General features: G+C 36.6%; 1 protein-coding gene across 4 annotated transcripts in view; it reads right to left on the bottom strand.

The window, feature by feature from the left end:
- Nucleotides 1–16,841, bottom strand: part of TBC1D22A (TBC1 domain family member 22A) — a 186,632-nt gene that overhangs the window by 91,173 nt on the left and 78,618 nt on the right. For all 4 annotated transcript variants that reach the window (XM_064445566.1, XM_064445556.1, XM_064445574.1 and 1 more), the window contains exon 10: nucleotides 2,391–2,466. In XM_064445566.1, coding sequence (XP_064301636.1) covers nucleotides 2,391–2,466 — 76 coding nt within the window. The remainder of the gene's footprint in view (nucleotides 1–2,390; nucleotides 2,467–16,841) is intronic.

Below are 16,841 nucleotides of genomic sequence, written 5' to 3'. Positions count from 1 at the left end.
GGACAACAGGCTGTACCCAAGTCAACACCATGTCCTTGTAGAAAGGAAGGCCAACTGTATACTGGGCTTTCTAAGCAAAAGCGAAGCCAAGAGGTCAGAACAAGTGATTGTTCCTCTGTATTCACCACTTGTGAGACCATGTCTGAAGCACTATGTCCAATTCTGGGACACTGGCATACAAGACCAAGTCCAGCGGAGGGCAACCAAGGTAGTTAGGAAGCTGGAGCACTTTACACATGAAAGGAGGCTGACAGAAGTTGGTTTGTTCAGCCTTAAAAAGAAAAGTGTATGAACAGCTGCAACTACTTCATGGGAGGGTGTAGAAGAGATGGAGCCAGATTCTTCTCAGAGGTACACAGAGATAAAAGGCAGTGGACATCAGTTCCATAAACAAGAACTCTAATTATTTATATTTTAAAAAATCATAATGACTGTAGTAAAACCCTTGAACAATCTTATCCAATGAGGTTTCAGAATCTCCATCCCTGGAGTTACGCAAAATTCCACAGGGCAAGACTCTACACAGCCTGATCTAAGTTGGCCCTGTCCCATTAGATCAAGAGATGTGAGAGCAGAGGTTGAAAAAAAAAATTGGATCCACATTTAGAAAGATAAATGGTTACAGATTTTAATATGGAACTACTTCAGCAATGTCCTATTAAATACAGTCCTACGAAGACCTCACAAAACTGTATTAGATCAGATAAAAATCAGGAACCTGCACTTTAATTTCAGTTACAAAGAATGGTAAAGGACAGTTTAACAAAATACAATTATTTGCTACAATTTTTTTTTTTTTAATTGAAATGTAAAGCCTTAAAAATAATGGTTCCCAAACCTAACCATTGAGAAGTTAGGGATATTTAACTATATCCCTACCACTTTGAGGGTATAAATAAACCTTCAAACTTTTTTTTCTTTCTTAGAAACTAAACAGTAATATATTGTATTATATTTTCTATTTTTATTACACAAAACAATAAGGTTTATTACCAGAATGATATTTTTTTGTTTTAAAAACTTGATTGAAGAATTTTTTTATGCAAGCGTTCATTCACCAAGTTCAGGAATTCTCTTTATAGGCATTATAATTATGCACTTCATGTAATATACAAACATTTGGTTCTATAACAGAAATGTAAACCCCAATATTGATATAAGCATAAAATGACATATAAAAAGTCACACTGCAGGCATTTAGATTATTTCTGAAATAACAAAAAAGACACTGCTTTAAAAATATTTTAATGTATTTCGCTACACTACATACAAAAGCATCCCCTTCTATTTTTCATATTCATTTATGTTTTAAACAACAACAAAAAAAGCACCTACAACAAAAAGTTTTACATACATTTACAGTGTAATATTACATAAACATTGTTCTCCTGCCCTTAGTTTTTGATCATTAGAAATACTCTGACATCCTAAAAAGGCACCAAGAGCTTTACCAAATCCTCAGGATGGAAATATGTGCAGGCCAACCCAGAATCTGCTGTGGTAAGCACTGGCACACAAAAACTTAACAATATGTATAATGAAAAGATGGAATTAATCTTTCCAAGAAGATTATCAAATATTAAGCTACACAAGAAATATTTTTCCTATCTCATCATTGACGGCTAGTGTCGTAAATGTATGCCTGGTTCTGCTTGGCAACATTTTGTTAATACTCTGTTCATTAACTTAACAAACTATCAAGAGAGTATGTTTAGAACGGGCAAGCATTATCTCTTGCATTTCATTTAATTAAACTCTGTTCTAGGAATATGACAGTCAGCATTTCATGAAGGGAATTATTTTAAGGACGAAGGTAGAAAATATTTCAAAGTGCCCTGCTAAAACATGAAAGCATAATCTAAAATTACCCCTGCACACACTGTAATTTATCTATAATATTAAAGATGTTATTTCCAGAGTTCATAATTAATTGGATTCCACAGAGAAATTATTCAGGCATTCCAGATAGCAAAATGATGCACAAAGGCACAAAACATAGTGCCAAAGGACAACCATAAACAACCACTCTGACTTGCCCGAATTACAACAATCATTGAGCTTAATGCGAAATGAATACTGGCTGCATTTTGTATGTGGTCATTACTCTGCTGCAAAGAAACTGCCATTGAATTTTGATTATATTGCCTTAATAAAAAGTAATGAAAATGGCTCAAGCTCTTGTGGCTTTCTTTTAAATGATACACGACAGCGATCTTGTAAAGGCCACTGTGCTGCAAATTGATTGCGTACGACACCTCATCTGAGGAAGGTGATGCTATCCCGCCATTGCGGGTAACAGCGGTGATGTTGGCTTGACTTCTTGCAAACATCTTAACCAGATACTTTCAATGAAACACCGGTTAGAAATTAGGTTAGCTTTTAAGACTTACCATCGATCCGACTAACAAGTTCTTCCAACATTTTCACTTTCTTTTGAATTCCTGGCTGTGCAAACGTGTAGTTATCCTGAAGAAGAGACCATATACAAGTATAAGGTTGTGGGAGAAAAAAAAAAGGTTATTTTCCTTCCATTACTTATCTCAAACCATGTATTTTTCTATGTTTTAAGGCATTTTGTTTTCACATTTCCTAGGTCTGCTTCTACAGTTAAGTAGTAAATCATCACATTGTATAGTCCTACTTCGAGTCCCTGTCTCTAACAGTATACCCTACAGCTATTACTGCATGAATTACTCTCTACTTGCTAACCCAGTGCCCCTGAAGTTACATCTTTATTCCAGAAGACCAAGTAGCTTTAAAACTGTGTCATCTTAAATGCCAAAATGTGCCACGCTAGAGATTTTTTTAAGGTGATTTTTTTTCTCATGCATTTACAGTTTTATCGCAAATAATGTCGGAAATGTTAAAATTTAGACCCTAATCAGTGACAGGATAACAATTTTATCTTTAGAAGTTCAGAATAATACCTTCCAGTAGCGTAAGAAATCAAAAGTCTATTTCAACAAAGTCGTGACTGTTCTGAACCCAAGGTTACAGTTAGTATTATGAATCAAAATCTAACACACAAGCTATAGAGCTAAAATGGCAGGGTATTCGCATGTATTTGTTTGAATGTATTAATTCTAACTGGAATTTTTAGTTTTGTATTGCAGCTCTATAATATAAACCATAATTTTAAATAATGAGAAAGGGAAAGATATCTCCACTTCAACGCCAAAGTGATAAATCTTTTTAAATAAAGACATTATTTAAATACACAGCAATGTTCCTGAATATTTGCTCAACAATCCCTCCACTCAACTCATTTTGTTATGGTTTTCTATATAGAGAGATTCAAGAAAATGAAATTACCAATATATATTTGTAAAAGAAAGTTGCTATGTAAAACTGTTTTCAGAAAACCAGGATAAAGGATTTTGTCTCAACTGCTGTTGTTTCAATACTTCCTTTATGAAAATCAATTGGAGAGCTGAGAAACTATGCCAAAAATAATCTTAAAAAAAATTTCACTAATGTTGGAATATTAATTTTTCTTGACTTGTTTTCAAATTTTAACTTGGCCTTAAAGGGATGAATGTTAGTTCATTTTTATGTATCTGAAGACATTTATCTTTTTATAGTAAAAAAGGACCATACTGACTTTCTTGACAATATTCACTTGCTTTTTTAAAATTTTGATTAGTTTTATGAAATTGAATTGCAATTGAATCTTCAAATTCCACAAAACTACCATAAAGTATAAAACCTAAAATTCACAAGGGAAAATTATACACTAATAATTCTGTTGGCTCCAGTACTTCAGCCAACAACAGTGATCTACAGTATCAAAAAGTCTTATTACATGCTCTGATCACTTTTAACTGACCACAGCAGTAGCTGTTTAAAGAATTATAGCTAAGTTCTCTACTGGCCAAGCAGTAGCACTTTCACAGTATTTGATATTAGAAATCAATGTATAAACCAAGAGAGTGTTGATGAGGAAGCAAGGACACTTCTCTGATTTTTGAATTTTTCCACAGGAAACACCAATTAAAATAGGCAACCATTTCATCTTGTCGGCGTTCTCTCTCAAACAGAACATAAGCATCCTCAGCGGTGCCACAAAGCATCAAAACTGAAAGAATGGGAATGGGAAGTCTCACACAGAATTCACATCTACTGTAATCTTATTTCAGAGACAGAGAAACTATTCCATGCACTGGGACAATACCTTTTATACAAGTCTGACACACTCCTGTATTAGTCACGTACCCTATCCAGGATACAGCATCTTTAGGAAACAGTATATTCATTTTCTTTACAGAAAACTGTATTCAAATTTTTTTCCAAATGTTTATATACTGCTCTATTTATTTAAAGAAATAAATTGGTATTTCTATAAGTAGCACTGTACTCAATGTACAGTAATATGGTACTCAACTGTTTAATCTATAACAGATCCTCTGCAAAAGTATCTTCATGTATTTTACACTGAATGCCAACACAGAGCTAAACCACTAGTCTCTCCCCAGGTAGTACAACTCCCAACTGTGATCTGTAAATCTGAAACTGTTTTCTTTCTCAAAGCATCATTTACTCCATGCACACCTGAAAATGCAATCCAAAACTGCCATCTTGGATTTGAGAACAGGTAAGTTTGTTCTTTGCTTCATTTGATCTTTTGCTTATTCATTTATTTTTCTGTTCATTATTTCAGCTGCAAATGAACACACCTGGGAGTCAGTCTTCTACTTGAGCTGACTCATCTAACTGGAAAGATCTTTGTTCGCTCCTGCAGTCCTCTCTTCTAATTAAACTATGCTGTTCATATTCCCTCCTATGATACTTTGTCATTGACTTTCTGGAGTTTGTGAAACTGAGAAGGGCTTTGTGAACATAAAAAGTATTTTGTCGTCTACTATTCTTGCTCCTTTTGTGCTTACGGGTGGAGGGAAAAGCTAGTAACACAATTAAAATAAAGAACATGTCAAACTCATGAAATTTATTAATTATTTATCAAGGCAATATAGAAGTACAGTGATTAAGACTCTTGGCAATTGAAGTTGTTTAAAGAAGTTGTTTAAAGTCTTTAAATAACTTCAATTACCAAGATAATCTCCTTGAGTCTTCTACCTCCTCCCCCGCAATCAGCACAGGGGGATGGGGAATGGGGGTAGTGGTCAGTTCATAACATTGCATCTCTGCTACTCCCCAGGGGCCATATGTCCTGCCAGAAAGCCTGCTCCTGCGTGGGCTCCTCTCCACAGGCCACAGCTCTTGCCAGGAGCCTGCTCCAGCACAGGCTCTCCATGGGCTGCAGCTTCCATCAGGGCATCTCCACCTGCTCCAGTGTGGGGCCCCTCCATGGGCTGCAGGTGCTATCTGCTCCACTGTTAACCTCCCTGGGCTGCAGGGGGACAGCCTACCTCACCACGGTCTTCCTCAGAGGCTGCAGGGCCATCCCTGCTCCTGGATCACCTCCTCCCCCTCCCCTTCTTCAATGACTTTGGTGTCTGCAGAGTTGCTCCTATTCTCACTCCTCTGTCACGGCTGCTGTGCAGCGTTTTTTACCCTTTCTTAAATATCTTTTCACAGAGGCATCACTGATGGGCTCAGTTTTGGCTAGAGACAGGTCCGTCTTGGAGCCAGCTGGAACTGGCTCTCTCTGACGTGGGGCCTCTTCTCACAGAAGCCACTGGCTGCAGCTCCCCTGCTACCAAAGTCTTGCCACATAAGCCCAATACAAGTTCTCTGCTAACTTCTGCAGAAAAAAGTGTTCCAGCATTTAACTCTCCTGCTTATTCCCTTTCACAGTTGTGGGTCCTCACAGGAACATCTCATTACTCATCCTGCAAATTTTTCTTATACTTTCTTATTTATTTCTTCTGTAACTTTGACCACTGGTATCAAGGAAAAGACAAACTGAAAAAAGTCGTAACTGACAACAGGGTTGTCTTGCCTCAACAGATCTTCAGCAAACAGTTAAAGCCTTATATTTCTAACCACTGTGTTGACACTTTGTAGTAAGTAGTCACATATGACAAAGTATGCATGAGTCCACAACAGAATCTATGATAAACATAAAAAAATCATGCATTGGTCTACAGTATCTAAATTCCTTGACATTCTGCTCAGGGAGCTTCTAAGATCTTTTCAGTGAACTATGCTAACCTACTTCACAGTCAAATGGTTATAATACCTAGTTCAGACTCTGACACACAATTAGTTTCACCTTATGATACAGAAGGTTAAGATTTTACAATGTCACAAGGGCTCAAAACTTGGTTCAGTATCAAATTTTTGTGTAAGTAGTCTGTCCTTATTTCTCTAGAGGCTAGTATAACCACTTCACTGTCTGCAACTACAACTAGGTCTGACAGGACTTCTCAAAAAATAATAATTAAAATAAAATATTTTAATTATAGCCCTCACTAAACATGGAAAAACAAGTATTAGGTAATGCCTTAATTTTTTTAAAGGTTAGAGAAATTCTAAATGGAAGAAACTTCCATTTTTCATTTAGAAAATCGATTCATATTAGAAAGTGAAAATAAAGAAAAAATTGCACTGAAAAATTTAACTGGGTCTATCCTCCTGGGGTGGGGGGTGGGGTGGGGGAGCAAGCACAAGCAGTTTCTAATAGCTTGTTTAACTACCAAGTAACCAAGTCCCACCCATTCTGCTACGTCTATTTTGAATGCTGACCGTAAGATATAACTTGGAAAGGTGTTTACCTTGAAAAGTAAGTCCTAAATTAACCTTTTCTGTCGATACACTGAGAAGGTGAGAATGAGTGAACTAAGGATGGCCCTACTTACATTCTTAATATCCTCCAAATGTTGGAGTATCTATACCATACATCGCTAGCATTTTTTATTTGTCTACCAAAGTAGATTCTAGTATTTCAACCACATACAACAATGAAATTGTTATTAGTCACTCTGATGTATACTGTAACAAATATACTCCATTTCTAATCACCACAGGCAGCCACAGTACTGACAGCTATCTGGTCAAAATATTACTAACTTACGATGGAGTACTAGAAAGAACACAGATGCTTTTAAGTGCACGTAAATGTACTTCTGAAGCAATCATTCAGTAAGCTCAACATACCTTCATGTTATTTTAGTTTTAAATCTCTTCCAAAATTCTATAGGTACTTCATAATAAGGAGTCCGTAAAAATCTGAAAATCTTTCTTTCCGATTTCTTTAATTATTTCAATTACATGTGGAAAAAGGAATGTAAACAGCATTTGTGAATGCCATCTGGTGTATAACTACAGACAGCTGTAAGCGTAACACAGAAGGTATCAAATACATACCAAGTATTATATACAAATATATGTAATAAATTTGTAATATATATACATATATATCCTTCTGTGTGTATATATAAACATAAATATACACGCACTTTAGATATTTACACACACGCGAATGAGAACACTATATTACTTTTTCTACTCATCCCTTAGGAGATATTTTAAAGTTTCAAAATGCAACTTATCTACACATCAGAAATTTTAACATTTTAGATCCTTTGCCCTTCTGCACTGATTTATATTATTTTAAAATATATAGAAGGAATTTCAGAGCATTAAAAATTGTTTCCCTGGGTCAGAAAATGAAACAAATTTGTTTCCTCACAAGGGGAGGAGGAGGGGCAGGCGCTGATCTTGTTTCTCTGGTGACCGATGACAGGACCCGAGGGGATGGCAGGAAGATGTGCCAGGGGAGGTTTAGGTTGGATATTAGGAAAAGGTTCTTCACCCAGAGGGTGTTGGAGCACTGGAACAGGGTCCCCAGGGAGGCAGTAATGGCACCAAGCCTGGTGATGTTCAAGAAGCCCCTGGACAAGGCCCTCAGAGATACGGTGTGAATTAGGGGTTGTCCTGTGCAGGGGCAGGAGTTGGACTCGATCCTTGTGGGCCCCTTCTAACTCAGGACATTCTGTGGTTCTATGAACTCTCTAATTGAAGAACCTTGGGAAAACAGTGCCCTCTGAATGATACAGAACCTTACTGCGCTACTTAATATATTGCACATATGACCTTTACAACAGTTGTCACTATCAGGAATACCTTCTATTTTGAAAATTCAGACTTTGCAGGCTTTAGCTAAACGAAGTCACCCATCTTTTTTTTTTTTTTTAAATAGGTGATGACAGGATAACATTAAGAGAAGAAGAAAGCTGAAGAGGAATGGAAAACAACCTTTTACGTCATCATGGAAGGAAAAATAAAACTAGCCAAACTGAAAAGAAAAAACACTGTCAATAATTTGACAATAATGACAGCAGCCAAGCACAAGCATAGGCGCAGTGCTTCTCATCTATCTGCCAACACATACTGTTCGCCAGCAATGTACTGATGAAAATACCAGGAACATTTACAGAAGCAAACAGACAGTTCTGACAAAGTCTTCATGTGTTGGGTTTTTTTTAATAAGGTTTTATCAATCAGATCAGAGCTTTTAAATATAAGGGGAACATTAAGCAATCTGTATATGGCATACCTAGACATCTATTTTCTCTACTGATGTATATTTAAGAATTACTATACATCGATTTAGGTATGTTCAATTATATTACCACACGAACAAAAAAAAAAGTGGAAAAAAATGCCTTCTGAAGTTGTAAAATTTTCCCATTATGTCAGAAAGGGTTCTTCTCAATTCTATTTCTTAAACTCATTCAACAAATTCATTCACACATTCGTGTATCCTCTAAGCAAATTCCTGTTAAAAATCTTGGTTCACCTTGCTCTCGGAGTTATGTGAAAAGGTGGGGGCAGTTGGGAGGGAAGCATGACACTTAGATGATGACAGCCAACATGTATATTAACACTATCAATGGTAGACACAGTTTACCCAAAATGTTTCTTGAAGCTGGAGATTATAATGTCAATTCAATCTTAAACACTGTTTAGGTGGGAAAAGCGTGCACATGCATAAGAACAAACACACAAGTGTGCTGGAGCATGCTGTTTGCACATATTCTATAGTAGGTTCCACAATTACTCCAAGATACTTCCTTTAAAAGAAAAGATCTTTCAACCTTTGTAATTATTAAGCCTGACTTTTTAAAACTTAAAATTCCTTAAGCAATATGAAAGAGACTTACAAAGTGCTGCAACCCAAAATTTTCTACACAGAAAACATTATCTATTTTATTACTATATATCAGGATAGAAAAAGCAACATCTTATTAAAAAGTAGGTACTGATACTCATGTTATAATAGTCTCAGAATCAAAGACCAAATCTTCTACCGGGCTATGTAATTAAACCTCAGTTTTACAGCAGTAGATGTATTATAAATTACAGAAACTGTTCAAGTAGCAATAAAAGAATTGCTCAGGGTATATTTTTGGATTATGGCATAGGCCAGACAACAGTTCAAATCTGGGTAAGGCCTAGAAATCATAAATACAGACACTTAAAATGTCAAAAGCTGATGCTGTAAATTTTAGGTAAAAGATAAAATATCTTTATTCTGAAGCATACTGATAGCACAGCATGTTTCATCTAGCACAAAAAAACCAATGTCTTTTATGTAAGTATTCAGAACTGGTACAAATCAACTTACTCTATTCCTGAAAATTTTACTCTCAGTGACATGCTCAAAAGCTGCGTTACTGGCTTCCAACAAGACACATGCTCCTTAAGAGCTTCTGAAGACACCTGTCCTGAAGAAAAACTACAGCCCTCAGGAGAAATCCTACTGATGTCCTCAATTTTCTATTACCTGAACTCACAAAAAAAGACATTGTTACAAACTTAAAATTGCGTACTGGGCCAAACAAAAGAACCACCTTGTTTTTTCCATTTTAAAAAGCAGTCAGTAGCAAATGACTACCTGGGATGACAAGAGCAAAATAAGCCCGCAGGGATATGCTTGCAGCATTCTCAGTTTCCAGCTTGCAGTACTGGGACTTCCCTAACTCAAGGAGATTATCTTGGTAATTTGTTTAAAGACTTTTCTTCAACCAAACTTCAACCTGTTCAGGTTCTAAACCCATGTAAAATGCTTTTCATCCTTTGACAAGTTACCTCGCAGCTTAGTTACTCAACCACTGGTGGGTTTTTTTTGAGCCTATCACGCAGCAGTATTCCAAGATACTACCTGGGCCTTGCATCAGAAGGGATGGAAAGCAACTACTCCCTATTCACCTTCTTCATGCAGATCATCATTTTAAAGACTGCTATTAGATTTCTCCACCTAGCTGGGTCATCCAAGCTGAAGGACTTAATCCATCACCAAGAAACTGTTCCATACCTTTTATCACACTTACCTTGCTCCATTATTATTTTTTTAACTTTCAATCCATCATTTCAAAATGGGATGGACAGAAGGGATTAGAACAGCATACAGCATACCAAGCACAAATTCATTTTAGGTTTTAAAAGTAGCAAAGTGATGTTTTCTCTTTTGAGGACTACTTATTTAAACCCTCCTCCTCCTATGTGGTAACAGGCAATGCTTCTACCACGGATGCTTAGCTTCTTTATGAATTTCTGGTAATGGACTTTATCAAAATGCATTTTTGAAATGCAACTAAACCATATAGTTGTTCAGTCTCATTGATTCTTTCCAAAAGCTGATAGATTTGCTTTACAGGATTTATATGAAATACTAAATAATATGAGTTTTTATCCTTTAACCATTAATTCTCTTTATTTTTACACTTTCTACAAACCTTCGTGATGTGCATGTCTAATTGTCTGTGCTCTCCCGAATCCCCTTGAAACCATTTTCAAAGTCTGATGTCATATCCACTCTGTTCATTCCTATCTTACCAAAGCAGTTTTGACCATTGATCTTGTTTACCCATTACCAGAGACCCTCATAAGAGGTAGTCACAGATGTATTTCAAACTGAGCAGAGTTAGCAACTTCCTCAGAAATTCTTACTAGGCATCCTGATGCACAGTGTGCGAGTGATGCATTCAGTCTTCTCAAACTGATGGGGAGGAATATAAGCCCTCCAGCGGCCAAGTAGGCCACTTGAAATTTCAGGAGTCCCAAAAGATCTCTTGTGGGCAGACACTAGCCCAAACTCAGAAATTTTCGTGCGAAGCTTATTGTTGTGGCATAGTCCTACTGTCCAGTTCAGTGATACAAAACCCAACAGATTTAATTACAATTCTTCTAAATCAGTGCACAATCTGTACTTTGCAAAGTAGACACCGATGCCATATGAGTCAGGCTCATTGTTAATGACAGTCTCAGTGTAGAGAAGTTTGAAGGATCATTTATTCCAAAAATCTAAAATATTGATGTATTTTATCTCAGCTTTTGGTACATCACGAGTTTCAAGATGTACTTTGAAATAATCTGTCAGGTCATCAACAATCATGATAGAGCCCTTAGCTGCTCAGACTAAATCTGCTCAAAGCCATACAGGAAGACCATAGTAGATATGCTTTTACATTTTAAGTATTCCAAGTTTTGAACAGGCAATAGCAGACACACTTTAATTACTGTCACATCAAAAGAAAAGGGCTAAGACAATAATTGTGTTAATTACATTCCAACAGCTTGTAATTACAACTACTCTACTGCCTGAGTTTGTTTATTAACTTCCTAGTGTTGTTCAATAAAATGTGGGGTTTTTTAATTCAGGTACTAATACAGTCTTCAAAGAACTCTATGAAGAGGAGCTTCAAACAAGACTTTGAAGATCTGAAGGTGCTCTGGAAAAGGAGAAGTCACACAGAATGACACAACACTGCATCTGTTTTGCCCTCAAAAAAGTCTGCCCTTAATGGCATTCATGCTTAACAGTAATTTATGTGTAACCTGTGTAAGAACATTCTCTTGAATTGAGAAAGGTAAAACCTGCTTACAGAAAAATTTCTAGACTCTTGTTCTACTTTGACTCTTCTTTTCCTTCACTTTAAAACACCATAAAACAATATTTGCTCCAACAGATTATATAGGAAAAATAGAAGCAGACATCTGAGCATGAATACAAAAAGGATTCTGGACAGAAGTACCTGTTGTGGCCATGCTTGCGTTTCAGAAGATTTGAGTCTCATATGACATGCAGATAGAGTAACAGAAAAATACCATTTTGAGGTATAATTTGATAAATGATTACTAAAAATTTTGAAGTTGACCATTTCTCATTAGAAGAAAAGCCATTCTAGAATCCTGAACAGGTGCAAATGCCTGCCCTAATTGCAGAACCTATTTCTCATGAAATTTCTCATGTTTATGACTTTCCAATCAATATCTAAAATTTGAGAAACTCTATATTTGAATTTAAAATTGTTCATGATTTAGAAATAGCTTTATGGAAGCTGCTGATAATGAAAAGAATAAGAGTAATCCCAAGCTATTGTTTATTCATCAGAATAGAAGTCTGCATCCAACAACAAACTCACTTTCGGCAAGACAAAGCAACCTGTTTGCAGTCAGCAACAGTCATCCCTATAATTATATATATATTATCATTCATAAAGTTTTACAACACAACTTGCACTCTAATTCTAAAATGAAAAGCTGTTACTTTTTTAAGTATTTCACAACACTATTCTGATCAAGCAATCCATTGTTTTTCCTTAGACTAGTAGTAGCTTCAGGTAAAAAACCCACCATGTTTTGTCATTCTCAGGATCCAACTTGGACAAGACACTGGCATAAAATGAACAATCTGGGTTTCTGGAAATTACTAAACAGTTATTACCATATAGAAGCTCTATCTCACAGATGGAGTTACAGCAATACTAGCTGCAGGAACAAACACAGAACACGAATATGCAGCCCAAATGTTAAGAGAACTACGTACAAAAATAACTACTGCTAGCATTTCTGACAGTTCCTGACAGGACTTCCACATTCCTAAAACATATATTTCTGACTAGTGTTAGGATCTGTTCATACAGAAATTGGAGCATGACTGCAGACTGTCTTTCAGTATCAGCTATATGATGTTAGCAGAGACTCTGAAGACTGCTTGGGAGACAGTTATATCATATATCACATTTTCCACATTTACAGTTCAGCTGAGGAAGACAGAAGGAAAGACTACTGTCTTTCCTTTTAGCTAAGCTTACTAGAAGCACTGGGCTGATGCATATCTAGAAATCCCAGACAAGTTTTCACTACATTTGCACAGGTAGACCCTGCGGTACCTGTGAAACAGAAACTTGGCCCATGCACAAAAGCACATATGTAACAGACACGCGGTTCACATGACAAGAGACAGATAAGACACGGATGCAGACACTTACAGTATATATCCTTATCTTGGCTATCCTGGCTAATGAACCCATATTCTCAGACAACAGATATGCAATTTATCATAACCCTAAACTAGCCACCCAAATGAATTGCAGACGTAATCAAGACATTTGTCTTGCAAGAGTTTAATGAAAAGGAAAAAAGAAAACTATATCCGACCTAATTTTCCTTAAAAATAAACCTCTGGAAAGTCCTGTGAAAATTTTCAGAAGAGCTAGCATAATTTATTTCTGCACGTACTTCTCAACATTTGAGCTCAACAGTCATGCTATTTATCTGTTCCCACAGACCTCTGAAAGGCTTTCCAAGGAGCATTCCATCCATCCATCCATCCATCCATCCATCCATCCATCCATCCATCCATCCATCCATCCATCCATCCAAGTTGAGGCACACATTAGCAACAACTTTCCGTAACTGAGGAGCAAGACAGAACTTTGCAGGATTTCCTTTGCAGATCATAAATCTTGCTATTTCATCAGCCATAAAAATAACTAATATATATCTCAGCATACTCCTGTCCCTGGAAGTGAGTTACCTCCCTTTTATTCTAAAAATTCCCAGGCCCTAATAAATAATATTAATATTTTATTGCTATTTTTAATACATCTGGTTAGATTATGCAATGCATGTATTTCACCTTCAGTTATTTTATTACCATTATACTTGAAGTTGAAATGAAGAGTTATATTCTATTTTATACATGGACATTACATTTTCAGGTGGCACAGATCAGCACGAACTTTTTACTTGAATGTTAACAGGACTCTGTTGCAGAAAGTGTTATAAAGGATGATTTAGTAATAAAAAAAGCTAATTATGATGGATATATGGGAATGTCTACTTAATTAAGTGGAAAAAATACTTGTGGGATAAGTTCTAGTTTTCCCATATGCACAGCCATTATTCTTACAGGTGAAAATGCAAAAATACTCACGCGTCATCTACAGTTCAGAAGTGTTCTAACGACAACCAGCTTTATCATAAGCATGGTGGATTGACATCAGAAACATTTAATCTTTTGTTTGTTCAACTTGAAATGCAAGACAAAAAGGTTTTGCAAATTAACTAGCCATAAAAAACTAGGAATACATGATTCTGTTTCACAATAGGAATGCACCAAAATACTGTTACACAGATTGCAAATGTGAAATTATCAACTAATGTGTTGAAAATAATCAGGAATGGTGGTCTTATTTAGACGTATTTTGCACATGGCCACACACTCTCAGAAACAGGTTTTCATAAACCAGCATTAGAGCAGCATCTTGCAGTACAGGCTGGGGACAAAATGGCTCGGGAGAAGCCGGCTGGGGAGGAGTTCTGTGGAAAAGGGCCTGGAAGTCTCAACAAACAGCAAGCTCAGACTGAGCCAGTGGTATGCCCTGGCAGCAAAGGTGGCCAGCAGCCTCCTAGGCCAGTAGGTAAAGGGAAGTGATTATCCCCACTCAGCACTCATTTTGAATCACCGAGGTCGGCAGGGACCTCTGGAGATCATCTAAGCCCAACCCCCTGCCCAAAGCAGGGTGACCTGGAACAAGCTGCTCAAGGCCACGTGCAGTCAGGTTTTTAACTCCAAAGATGAAGACTCTTCGACATCTCTGACCAAACAGTTCCAGAGTTCAATCAACTTTACAGTAAAGATTTTTTTTTCTAATGCTTAAAAATAAGTTATTTTATTTCAAGACCACATCTAGAATGCCACATCAATTTTAGGGACCTCAATACAAGAAAAACATGAATAAACTGAAGCAAGGGCAAAAGGTCACCAAGATGCTCAGTGGTACAGAGCACATGCCCTATTAGAGGCTGAGGGAACTGGGGTGGTTCAGCATGAAGAAAAGAAGACTTCAGAGGCACCTAATAGCAGCCTGATAAACCTGTATTATCAAGACAGAGCTTGGCTTTCAGTAGTGGTGCCTAGTGGGAAGATAACAGACAAGCAGCATAAACAAACAAGAAGTATTCCATCTGGCTATGGGGAGAAACTTTTTCAACATGAGGGCAATCAAGCATTGGAACAGGTTATCCCCCAGTCTCCATCCTTGGAGGTTTCAAGACCCAAGTGGACAAAACTCTGAGCAACCCAGTCTGACCTCAGAGCTGACCCTACTTTGAGCAGGAGGTTGGACTAGATGACCTGTAGAGGCCCCTTCCTACCAGAATTATCCTATGTTCTTATGATTTTAGAAGTTCTCATTTGTTTTCCTGAAATAAATAAGAAAAATCGCAGTGAGGTATAATCTTTCTGGGAGAAAAGATAAAGAAAAATTTGCAGCACATAGTCATGAAGCACTGAAAAGGAAAACCATTAGAGCATATCGTCAACCAAAACTGCTGTAAGAGCATACATACAGTTACAGATTTCAAGATTAACTGACATCTTAGAGAGAGACAAATTTATGTTAAAAAAAAAAATCTCTTAGCATTTCTATTTAAATATATTTTTTAAAAATTTCCATCAAATTGTGGAAGCTCGTAACTAGAAAAAACAAGCTGAGAAAGAAGATGCAGAGTTATCTGAGATCACAAAAGAGATTAAACTATTGTGTAATATCAAACATTAACTATTGGAAAAGTTCTGCAAAAGAAAAATGAGAAACATTACCTCTAACTGGAGCCAAAGACATACTTGCATAGAAACCCCCACATCACCAGAAAAACAGTATGAGTGAATCTGCTAAAGCAACAGATTATTTGACCAAGTTTTTTATTTCTTCTCTAGGCTAAGACCTGCAAGCATGTCAGGAAGAGACTGTCATGGTGCTCAGTGACAACACTGTCTTTTATTCCGTAAATCCCTATGGTTCAAAAATGTGCTGTAATACTAAAAATACACAGAGTCACATTAGGTAAGGAAGACAAGGGGGTAAGATGAGTGAGGAGAGGCAAAGTAATAGATACTGTGTATAGCAAAACTTGACCAAGAAACGCATATTTCTTAATAACACCTTTGACAATTCTGGAATCAAGAAAATGAGACAGTCTGTAGGAGCTGGAAGAATAAATTCATCTTCCATTAAGAATAATAAAGGAATACAAATACAATCAATTTTCCATTACACTCTTATGCACTGGAAAAACACACACACACAAAAAGGTATCATATTAGTGAAAAATCTCACAACAGGAGGGTAACTGTTATCACAGTACACCCTTTAAACGTATCCAATACTGGTAGTCCAACATCAAATGGAAGCCTATATTGATGAATAAATTAACAGATATATTCTGCAGAGATACTTAAATTGCAGTTATCACCACATCACATATTCCTCTTCTCTAAAATCCTTGTACAGTTTATTCAGACATGTCAACATATCAGTAGGCATACTTGAGTCTCTTACAACATATTTTCAGAGGAAATAAAACGTAATAGCACTAGTTTTGTTTGGGATTCTCCTTTGGTTTTATGTTTTTATGTTGCCTGGTTTTGTGGCTTTGTGAGAGAGAAGCAGTTTTTCCTGGCTGGCTGTAAAGAGATTCCATTATCTATATGAGCACACATGGAAAATACTAAAGGAGTAGTAAGAATTAATTTTATTATTATTTCCAATAAACAATCAGCAGCAACTTTCCTGAGAAGTAGAGAGACTTAAGCAGATCATCTAGACTGCAACTTATTGGCAACAAGCTGGCAAGCTGAGAATCTA

This window comes from Phalacrocorax carbo, chromosome 1 (genome assembly GCF_963921805.1).
Source record: "Phalacrocorax carbo chromosome 1, bPhaCar2.1, whole genome shotgun sequence".
Classification (NCBI taxonomy): domain Eukaryota; kingdom Metazoa; phylum Chordata; class Aves; order Suliformes; family Phalacrocoracidae; genus Phalacrocorax; species Phalacrocorax carbo.
The sequence above is the reverse complement of the archived record's forward strand: the minus strand, read 5'-3'. Positions and strand labels throughout refer to the sequence as shown.